The sequence below is a fragment of the Pleurodeles waltl genome, chromosome 2_2 (assembly GCF_031143425.1).
Source record: "Pleurodeles waltl isolate 20211129_DDA chromosome 2_2, aPleWal1.hap1.20221129, whole genome shotgun sequence".
In the NCBI taxonomy this organism is placed as follows: Eukaryota; Metazoa; Chordata; class Amphibia; order Caudata; family Salamandridae; genus Pleurodeles; species Pleurodeles waltl.
This window is the reverse complement of record NC_090439.1, coordinates 916,165,612-916,177,699: the sequence shown is the minus strand read 5'-3', so window position 1 is coordinate 916,177,699 and position 12,088 is coordinate 916,165,612. Positions and strand designations below refer to the sequence as shown.

The 12,088-nt window shown below is 41.7% G+C and overlaps 1 protein-coding gene across 1 annotated transcript in view; it reads right to left on the bottom strand.

The window, feature by feature from the left end:
• The window catches only part of EMC2 (ER membrane protein complex subunit 2), a 217,638-nt gene extending 206,006 nt beyond the window's left edge, over window positions 1-11,632 (bottom strand). The window contains exon 1 of the mRNA XM_069220622.1: window positions 11,490-11,632. Within this exon, the coding sequence (XP_069076723.1) occupies window positions 11,490-11,529 (40 nt within the window). The 5' untranslated portion in view covers window positions 11,530-11,632. The remainder of the gene's footprint in view (window positions 1-11,489) is intronic.
• Window positions 11,633-12,088: the final 456 nt, after the last annotated feature.

The following is a 12,088-nucleotide window of genomic DNA, read 5'->3' as shown; positions in this document are numbered from 1 at the left end:
AGTAGCTGAAGCCACAGAGAACTGGGGCTTCAGGGCCCTTGCAGATTGGAGAGCAGAGATCTGCATGGTATTTAAGTGCAATATTCAGCAGTCAAGAGCCTCAAAGCAACCAGTTGAACGAGTGGGTCTGTTGCTGATGGCAAGAAGGGTTTGGAGAAAGGTTCTTGCACATATGATACTGGTGGTAGAACACTATCTCTACAACATCATTTACTTGACATATCAATGACAGATCAGTATTGAAGAGGACTGCAAGTCATGGGACTTACAATGAATTTAGGTGGTGTAAGATGTCCAATGAATGTTCCAAGGTTGAGACAGTAAGAAGGTCTCACAGGAGTTCTACGAACATGATGAGTGTCTTTGCTGCAAGCAGGCAAAGTTACTCATGTTGCATGCAGTTCAGAACAGATTCTATAGGCTACTTTTGTGGGGGTGCATGTGAAACAATTATCCTGCTTGTTGACACCACCTTCTGAACCATCTGTATAATTTGAAATGCTCCCACATATCTGGGTCACAAGGTCATTACCTCTGGTGGCTCTCAGCACACAGGCAGCCAGGACATTATCAGATAGGACACAGAGAACTGTAAAAAACAAATGGCAACAGATCTTTTTCATCTATACACCCAGGACCTGAAACAACATCCCTCAAGCCATTAGGAATGCCCCAAAGCTGCTCCAATTTAGTAATGAGTTGAGAATATGCCTCTTTAAAGAACACTCATCATGACAAAGTAACAGTCCACAAACTAACCAACTTTCAAATTACTTCTTGACTGTATTCTTGTCTTTGACCCTGTGCTATAAACAAATACCATACGCGTACAATTGACAGGTAATCTCAGTTCAGCTACTGTTGTGTAGGTAGCACACTCTAACAAATAACAAAACATCAACATTTGTATGAGCAAGACATTTTCTGGCAGTCACGTCTTCAAAGCCAATAACTGAGGTCTTAAAAGGCCTCTCCTCCATATGAAGAAGCTACGCTGGTAAATACTTCTGGCTATATGGCACTGGTACAGTCTGTGTTCTCCCTTGGCCATAGCTCAGCATAAGGACGTGCACCTGAACGTCATGTGAAAAAGAAATCTGAACTCATGCAATCAGGAGCAATCGTCAGGAATGAGGAATCCAAAAATTATTTTTGTACGTAAATATTTGTTTGGACTTTTAAAATATATTAAGTATTAGCACTGGTAAACAGAAGTTAAGAGGCTTTGGTTTTCTTCAGGCGAGGAAACGTTTAGTTTAAGGATTCCATTCTGATTGTTAATATGTCTCTTTATCTACAACAATTCAAACATTTTCATCAAGTAAATTTCATTATCAAAAATTAAAATAAAAAAATTCTCAAAGGCAAGGTGCTTTATAGGAACAAAATGCAGTTTAGCAGGAAACTGTTACATTTTAATTTGGCGACCTAAAAGCCCCAGAGCTGGACACGGGTGATGAAATCGGGTACACCACGTTCAGGAGAAGAGTTCTGCCTCAAAGGTGCACGGAGAGTGGGAAAATAGGAAATACAGAGATGGAGAGCAGATGTGAAGCAAAGTCTATTTTAATGTGCCTTCACAAATTGCATTTTCTCTCACTATACTGATTTAATACTTTCTGCTCCAATATTACTAATTAAAAACGATGCCTCTCCACTGCATATGGTCCGACCATGCAGTAGAGGTTTGTTCTTTAAACTAGTCTATGAGGGGACATGGAAAAATGGTTGGGCAGGATGTGAAATAGTAACTTAGATCACAAATGGGCAAGGAAGGAGAATAGGGATAAGGGAAGCCTCACATCTTTACAATACGTATTTTAATTTTGAAGCAGATATTATGTTTTGTTATGCAGATTTGCAGAGCACACTTCATTCAGGAGGGTATCCGATCGCTGAGCACTTGTGAGTCTTGCCAAACCTAGGACCTAGTAGGACTACTAAAAAAGTCAGGTCTTCAGCTTCTTGCGGAATTCAAGAAATTGAGAGGAGCAGCTTATGTATAGCAGCAGTTCGTTCCACGCTTTAGGAGCAATGTAGGAGAAGGATGTACTGTCAGATCTGGTTTTCCGTATGTGCAGGATGTGTAAAAGAAGGAGTCTGGAAGGTTTGAGAAAGCAGATTCAATTGTTGAGGTATGCTTTAGCAATGTTATGTAGCAACTTGTAAGTCTGGGTGAGTGTCAGAACCTCTTTCAGGGGGACAGAGAGCAAGCAGGGGCTACTGGGCCCACCGTGGTGTTTGAGGTCTTTCGCTCCTGATGTTCCAGGGCCTGACCTACAATGGATCCTCATCAACTGGGCCAAGAACCTCTTCCCTCTTCTGTACTTGAGTCTCAGTGGTAGCTATGGACGAGCAGTCAAAGGCTCCCTCAGGGGGTTAGAAGTGTAAATACGGGTAACTGAGCCGATTCATAAATCAAATTGAACACAGTACAAATAATAAATCAATATCCAGCTCAACACTTAATTTCACAAGAAAAATAAGTATGTTATTTCCAACTGTACACATGTAAAGGAATAACAACATTCATGAGCACTAACAGAATACCCTTGATGTCAGGGTTCTAGTAGCTGTCAGGCAAATCCCTGCCCCACCCACTTTCTTCTAGTGTGGTAGAGTTACTCCCCATTCACTGGTGCCTGCATCCAAGGAATGCGTACACTAGGCCATACTCAAGAGTTTCCCTTTGACGCCCTAATAATTAACCAAAAGTGTAAATGGTGCTGCAGCAGCATTAGCAGGAGTCCCCGGGGTCCCACAGGCCTAATTCCAGTCTTGGCTGCCGCAATACTTCCCATCTTGGTGCAGACTCTTCTGGTGCCATCGCCCCCACCACAGCAGCCCTTTCTGGCATACGGGGTCATCCATAGTATGTGTTCTATCCACCTCTACACAAATATGTCTGCACAGATTCCTCATGTCTTGCCAGGCAGGTCTATGCTTCCCGAAATGGAATGTACTTTCCTCCATGTAATATACCATTGCAGGCACACTTGCACTCAGTTACTTTCACAGGAGTTCATGCCCTCCAGTACTGTTATCTCCATGCACTGTGCCACTATAGACACATACATTAGGCTCACACATTCAGTTTACACGCACTCTTCAGTACAGTAGCTTCTCTGTATTATACCACGGTGTGCTATTTGCAAACATATTCTGCCAGCACACATACACCATGTGCATGCTGCACAACACTTCAACTTTCATATATTGTACTTCACAGTAGCACAAATATACTAAGCAGATGCTTTAATTGCACATGTACAGCACGCCACTACATCTCTCATGTAATGTTTTACTTGCAGGTAGACATACACCTAGCATATGTACTGCTCTATTCATATACAGTACCCTTCCCAGGCACAAACACATCAAGCGTAGAGTCACTACCCCTGTGTTGTGCTGCTTTCCACATCTACCTGATGTAGGTCCATGGTGGACTAAGCACACAGCAGCTGAACTTTTCAAATGGGAATGAGTCTGTAGACCTCACTCCATTGACACAGGGTAAAAAGGACCTGTTAATTACACGGTATGGTGCCACTACCTGGCTCGTGCTGCTTAATTCTTGATCAAGATGGTAGCCATCCACAACTATAATAATAGCTCTTTGGGCGCCCCTCCCGGTCCACAACAAGACAGCAAAATGTGAGACAGGCCTATGTCATAGCACACAAGCATATTCCATGTTTAACTATCACACAAAAAATCAGCATTAGTGACCTAGATAACAGTACAGTTGGACACTTAGGGCAGGATTACACATCTTTAATTAAGCAGAGCACATTTCTGTCCCAAAAGTGAGGAATTTGAATTGTGCTTATTTGAATATGGGCAGCCAGTGGAGCTCCTTTAGGTGTGGTGTGATGCGAGTGTGGTGTGGTAGGTTGAGAATGATTCTGCTGCTGAGTTCTGAACGGTCTGCAGCCTTTTGAGTTTTTGTTGATCTAGCATAGAGGGTGCTTCTGTAGTTCAACTTGCTATATATATATATATATATGTGTATATATATATATATATAAGGAAAGGGAGAGAGAGAGAGAGAGAGAGAGAGAGAGAGAGAGAGAGAGAGAGAGAGAAAGAGAGAGAGTGTGTGAGTGTGAGTTCTCTGGGTGCTGACTGGGAGCCATTTGAAAATCTTCCTCAGTATCTTCAGGCTAGGAAGGCATGAAACGGTAATAGCGCTGACATTGGCAGTCTTATCAAGTATGCCATTGATGATGATCCTGAGGTTCTCGGCATGGGTGGTGGGGATGGATGTTAACCCTAGGTCTGATGGTCAACAGGTCTTGTCTGTGTTCAATTTTACACAGTTGGTCTTCCAACAGACAGTGATTACAGTTATGTAGGCACTGAACTTGATCTAGGTACTAGGCGTGTTGTCAAAGACTGAGAGAATGAGCTGTGTGTTGTCTGCGTAGGACCGGACTTTGATGTCGTTAGAGCAGATAATACTGTCTTGAAGAGGGTCTTGTGAAGAGTATGTGTCTTCTGAAATTACATTTATTAAATTGGAATGAATGCTATCTTCTTCGATAAAGCACAAGCAGTGATCAAGGAACTTATGTAACTATTCTGATGCACAAACATGTAAAAGATAATATATAAAAATAGGTGGAGAATGGAATGATCCAAAGGATAAAGGTGGCCAGGAGAGTTTTCACCTCAGAATCAAAGGAATAGCATGCTTTTTGCATCAACCCTAAATCCTATCCTTACCTCCTGCATCTTTGTCTACTATCTATTCCCATGGTGACAATGTACCCATACTGAGCTCTATCCCAGAAATGCATGGTGATGTATGAGAAGCACCACCCATAATACTTCCAGGAGATGTGAATTCCAGAGTCATCCCTCAACTTATCAGAGGCTGCTGCATGGCCGCAGTCCCTTTTACCGAGATCACACTACAGGGGAGATAACAAGCAAAACATAATTTTGTCTGAGGAGATAGCAAATCACCATGCTCTTGCCCTTCCCTTGTACAAGTGTCTATTGCTGGCTGGCACTCCAAAACAAAAACAAAATGGAATACACATACAGCTGAAAATTTGATAACAAGATGGCAACTACCTAAACGCAGGAGACTAAGCTTTGAATATTTCACGTTTTCCTTTCAGCAGTTATGGTCTTTATGAGGAGAGGAAAGGTCTTGGAAATAAGTTGACCAGACTCTGATCAGCAACGAGTTTCAGATGGTTAGTTAGAAAGATCATTACATGTACACAGTTACAGACCTACGGTATTCAGTTGAAGTTTAGATTGAATGGTTAAAAAGTACAGGTACAAGTACATGAATGTATGTCAAATTGTACACTGAAGTTTTAGGAGAGGTGCCTCTGATTAAGAATTTAGCTCAGACATAAAGGTTGGCTGTAAAATAGACACAGAATGCAAAACAAAATGCTGAAAAAAAAGTTTGTCTTGACAGATATTTATTTCCATTTCTTCACATTTGAGAGCAACGGTTTTTGTAATTCAAGACATGTTATACTCTATGCATTTTTAAAAGGGTGCACAAGCATTTCGCTATTTTAAAGTCTTATTTTTATTGTTTAACTCCACAATCTGCATACCTCAAAACCAGACTGAAAACGTGTACCATTTTTGGTGGTACACATTTTCAGTAGGCTAGATGGCAAATGAATACACAGTCAATTTGAGTGACAACTTAGGGGTGTTTTTCACCAGGCAAATATGGATTTGATTAGGATGGAATGTGTCACACTTAATTTAAAAGGCAAGCCTATACAAACTGCGTATGGGTGTGCATTGCAATGTGTGTGCAACAGCAAAGCTTATATTTAATTCAATAAGACTTGCACATGTGCAAGAGTGCTAATGTCATACAAATATGTAACGTTATATTCTGTGAGGTTTAAACATGCGTAAATTACTTTAGAATGATTTCAGTTTTTGGGAAATTCTATGTAGTATTCCGTTTTATAAAGAGCCTAAACTAAAAGCCAAAAAATGCAGTTTGAGATGTAATATTGTATGAGACACAGCCCTCACACACTTGCAAACGTGACATTTACTGGACTTCGCTTGAAAAAACAAATGCCAAACTTAAAGGCAAAAAATTATTGCCGTAAAGAAAGTATAATATAACCATAACTATGCATACCTACTGTGCTAAAACAGTTATGCCCCACCATGCATATTCTTCTCATCAACTATGTTATTTCAAATGATGCAGTGATACTTTCAATTATGTCATAAAAGATGTTATAAGTGATGCAATGTGGGGGGGTAATAGTGCATGGCGAGAGGGCAAGTTATAGTTACCTTATTGAAAGGTACGTAGTCGCACACAACGTAGAGTTAACTGGATTTTTATTCAGTTACATCTATACAGCCTTTCCCTCCGACCGTCCGCTCCAATCCCCGGTTTCAACTGCCAAACCCTACCCGACCAACATTCTACTTCCTACATACTACATTCACTTTGTCCTCGCACGAAGGACACAAACCCAACACATCCTCTTCCCTTACAAAAATGTAAAATAACAACGACAAATTTTTTCCATAACAAGTAATATACCTTACATGAATAACTGTTGACATTTAATAACGTAATAACATCATGACACCTAAAAATAATGGTTTCCACCATGGAGATCTGCTTAACGTTGCATCATTACATAGTCATCAATTTTTTGGGGCATTTTGACAGATCTAGAAGTACGTACACCATGCTGTACAGTTGGAATAGATGTTCTGGAAACATTATTGTTATCACACATGTCCTGCAAGTTGGCATTCGCACCTTGTACATTTTTTTTTACTTACAAACTTCGATACAGATATTTTGCACTTGTTCCACCACTTGCCGTCATCCAATTTAACGGCACTGTCACCCACTTGAATTATTCTCTTCCAATCACTAAATTTGGACAAACCCTTGATCATGATTCTTGGGGATTTCACTCTCACCAAGTCACCTTCCTTCCACTCGCACATGCGGTTACGCATTTCCTGAGAATTTGACGTGTATCTCTGATGAGCAGTCGTACGTTTATCTACCACGCTATCAACCTTGTACCATGGTACACTAAAATGTCCCATCCATTCTCTAGATAATTTTGAGGACGGAATGCGACCACGTAACAACACGAACGGTGAGACCTGTGTATCAGAATTATTCGTGGTGCGAATTGCCCACAATAACTTTGCCAATTCAGACTTGCAATGTAGACCGCTTGCCTTGGATAACTGAATGTTGTCTTTAAGGACTCTATTGAACCTCTCTACAAGGCCATTACTCCTTGGATGGTACAATGAAGTTTTTAAATGTTTGATTCCCAACAACTGCATAAACTTCACAAATTGCGTAGAAGTAAACTGGGGACCATTGTCGGTCAAAATTTCATCAGGAATCCCCTCTCTAGCAAAGATACCTTCTAAACATTGAATCACACTACTAGAGTAAGGAATCTTCACAAATTTCACTTCGTGCCACCGGCTGTAATAGTCAATTAGTACCAACCCATATTCTTGGATCCCATGAGACAACCTCATAGGCCCAATGATATCAATTGCAAGTTTATTCCACGGTTTGTCCGGCACACACACTGCTTCTATCGGACTCGGTACTGTAACTTGGGACTTATCACTGGTAGCGCAATATACACAATCACTCACAAAATGTTCTATACACTTATCAATCCCAGGCCACCAAAAACCTTCTCTTATCTGCCGCTTCATGGCACGGATTCCAATGTGACCCTCGTGGGCCAAACATAGAACTTTATTCCTCATCCCACTTGGAACAACTAACTGCTTGGACCTAAATAATAAATCTCTAATAACTGACAACTCGTCAAAGACATGTTTATACTTATTCCTTAGTTCATCTTCTGAGGACCATTGTGACCACCCAGTGACCACCGCATTCATGACCGATTTCATCTTGTGATCTTCTTCACATGCATTTCTCCACTCTTGTTCACACAACGCACCATCCAATTGCTTGTTAACAGAACATACAACAATATCATCGTCGTCATTCTTAGGACCACACTCAGCACTAGACACACCTAACGGATCAGTGCTGGTCAATCTAGACAAACAATCTGCCAAAACATTTTTTTTACCCGGCACATACTCTATTTTGAAATTATGTTCACACAAACTATATTGCCACTTGGCAATCCTAGGAGTGGCTTTCTCAGCCCCCTTGGTAGTGAACAATTGAACCAACGGTTTGTGATCTGTCCTCACTGTGAATCTTGAGCCCCAAACAAATTGTTTAAAGTGATTAATGCTCCACCAACATGCCAAAGCCTCGCGTTCAATTACCGAATACGTCGCTTCAGCACCCTTCAAACTCCTTGATGCGAACGCAACCACCTCTTCCCTGCCGTCCCTTCTTTGTAACAACACAGCTCCCAACCCTTTTTGGCTAGCGTCGGTCATGATGACAGTATGATCCCTGGTGTCAAATGGTTTCAAAGGAATTGCCTGAGCTATTTCATTTTTTATATGTTCAAACTCACGATTACAATGTTCGTCCCACACAAACTTGACATTCTTTTTTAGGAGGTACCTTAAATTATACATCTTTTCCGAACAATTTGGGACAAATCGAGCGTAAAACTCTACCAAACCCATGAAAGACCTCAATTGATCTTTGTTCTCTGGGCTCCCAAATTTTTGTATAGCTTCCAATAAACTTACTTTGGGTTTGATACCTTCAGCCGACAATTCAAAACCTAAATAGTTAACAGCGGATACTCCAAAATGACATTTAGTAGGACTTAAGGTTACACCTTTCAATTTTAAAGTGTCTAATACACAACCCAATCTCTGATCATGCTCCTGCACGTCCTTCCCAATAAACTAAAATGTCATCCTGGAAATCCTTCACACCACTCAGCTCCCTAAACATACTATCTACAGTCCTCTGAAAAACTGCAGAGGCAGACGCAAGTCCGAATGGCATACGTTTAAATTGGAACAAACCAAACGGTGTGATAAAGGCGGTGTAGTGTCTAGAATTAGGATGTAGACTAATTTGATGGTACGCCGACGTCATGTCAAGCAAAGAAAATACCTTAGCACCATTAATTGAAGATAACATTTCAGTTATGTTCGGTAAGGGAAATTGGTCAACCCAAATTTAATCATTAAGATCGCGTAAGTCAACACACATACGCAACTGGCCATTCGCCTTGCGAGCCAGAACTACAGGTGCAACCCAATCAGAAGACTCAATTGGTTCTATTATATCCTGAGAACACAAATTATCCAGTTCTTTCTTAAAATCCAGTTAACTGGATCTTTATTCAGTTACATCTATACAGCCTTTCCCTCCGACCGTCCGCTCCAATCCCTGGTTTCAACTGCCAAACCCTACCCAACCAACATTCTACTTCCTACATTCTACATACACTTTGTCCTCGCACGAAGGACACAAACCCAACACTTATGGTATGAGTTAAAGTTACTTGAGATAACTTTAACTGGTGAATTTAAGTTTTGTTTTTGTTTAAAAAGTTGTTGTTACTGAAATTCTCACCTAACTATAATGCTACTTTAAGCTCTTCTTTTCAGAAAATTTCTACCGTTTATTATTTTATTTTTAACACTGACAACTTTCTTGACACTCTCCAGTCAGGTTTCATAAAAGTATGCAGCATGGAAACAGCCATCCTGAATGTAGCTAATGACATTATCAGGGCACTAGATACAAGAATATCTTGTCTTCTAATTCTCATGCCCCCTTGGGGGCCTTTGACAAGGTCAAGCACAAAATACTATTATATACCCTAAAGCAACGCATAGGTGTCAGTTGTACAACGCTAAACTGGTTCACCTTATATATCCAACGTCCGTCCCAAATAATAAAACTAAACCATTTCCCCACAAGTCCAGCACGTTTACATCAAGGGTTCTCTTAAGGGTTAATTCTCTGACCCACAAACTTTAATCCATACATGGACCCCCTCGCCTGTATACTAAAACAAGCTAATGTTGCTACATTACACAAAGAAAGAACAGCAGTTAGTTTATAATACAAACTAAACACGTGACTATCGCCAGGTTCCAATATAGTGCTCGCTGCCAGTCCTGCTGCTTCATAACAACAGGAAAACAGAGATTATCGTTTGCATCCTCCATAGTAACCGTTTAATTGAAAATACAAATTATGAGACAAATATACAGCCTGCAGAATGCCCTTAGTTCTCTGGAAAACAAAGATTTCTTGTCCATCTCATTCCTTGATCTCTAACTGAATCGCAAGCTTCAACTCTCTTGAATGATGCTACAATCCTCATATACTAAATTGTAGAGACATCAGCTCGTGGGCAATAAAATGCACTCACACTCTAAACGTTCTTAACGCACACCCCTCTTGTGATTCGGTCAGCTAGAGCATATTTGAAGGTTATGACGTGTACAAATTGAGAAGAGGTTCTGTTTGGCTATGATTCTGTGGAGAACGAACAGCAAATGAGGACACCAGCATGCGCAGGAGACCGAGACAGAGCAGGTACTGGATTAATGTGGCGGGTGATGGACTAAAGGGAACAGCGGGCAGATGGGCTAAATGGGCAATGCGAGCACACGACTGCAAGGGGCGGCTATTTAAACTGTGGTTGGCAGGCAGTGGGTATGGCAGGTGCTAGCCTCTCCTTTATATCGAGCGCTTCTTTCCAGAGTCAACGGTATTTAGCTGGTAATATAGACATACATGTAGTGGAGAGAAGGATTTATTTAGGTCAGGTGTCTTAAAACTGGGGGGCGTAGTGGGGCCTCAAGTGATCCCAGGGAGGGGCTCCAGGCTCTGGCCTAAAGATGTATTATGCAGATAACAGTGCTTCGTTTTAAGCAGAAAAGAATGTATTGCATTTTTAAAAAGGGTAACATAACTTAACTGTAATGTTTAAATAAGTCTAGACATATTTAAACATTGCCAACCTCGCAGGACATTTTTTTTTTAAATGATCAGGGAGGCCCGATTATTTTTTTTGTTTACACCTGGGGAGGCGCGGCATTAAAACGTTTTAAAACCACTGGTTTACGTGATGATGAAAGGTCACCGAGGACAGAAAAAATGAGAGGCATGGTTACTGGATAACTTAGTGTCAGCAAGGCGTTATGTTTTGGTGGCATCATTCACTGCGTTTTGATAACTGCAGTCTTTGAATACTTGAACTAAACTAACAAGACGGAAAATAATTATTTACAAAAGGAAATTCGGGGATTAGGAACATGCTGCCCAGAGGGGATGGTGGGATCTGGAAACCTTTAGGGGAAGGGTCGACTGCACAGTCATTGGATTGCTGAAGCACAGCGAACACTAGAAACACAGACCACTGGAGCTGAATGTCAGCGTATTAAGTCCCACGGAGCCCCCTAGGGGGCACCTTCTCCGAACTGAACAGGTGACGCCTGCCTCTATACCAGCTCTACGACATGTGCCTCCTGCCCGTTGCAAGTGCAGTGTACAGCCCTATACCCCAAACCCCGACATTTACCTTCCCATGTCACATCGTACATATCTGAAACCTTCGACATCTTTCCAGGGCTTGTTACAGCGCTGTGCGTGATGACGAGAACACGCACGAACGCGTTGACGTGCTCTGGGTAAGCTGTTTGAACGGGAAAGCTGAGCTGCTAGTGGCGAAACTGGCGGTCTGCGTACGGGGACAGCTTCTGGAGGAGACGCTACTCTTTGCGCAGACTCATTCACCCTCATCCAGGTGATACAGTTGTAACTAGTGGAAAATCAAGCGCGGACGCTCTGCTGTGTAGTGTCTGCAGCGCCTACTCAGAGCCGCGCACTAAAGGCACAGCCAGTGGCGTAACGAAACTGGAGGGGAAGCATGGAGTCTGGACTCACTGGAGCATCGCCCCCACCCCCAATCATCGCGGGGGCCTTCATTAGCGCCTGGGCACAGTCTACCAAATCCAGAAAAAGTACAGTCATTAATTTTAGATGCTGACTTCTGTTGCGAGTAATGCGCCTTTCACAACGACACGAAACATATTGCACCAACCTCATACTTGACACTGTGATAAAAATGTTTAGGATTTTTCACGTTTTTATAGGCTAGTTAGCATGACAGTGAATAAA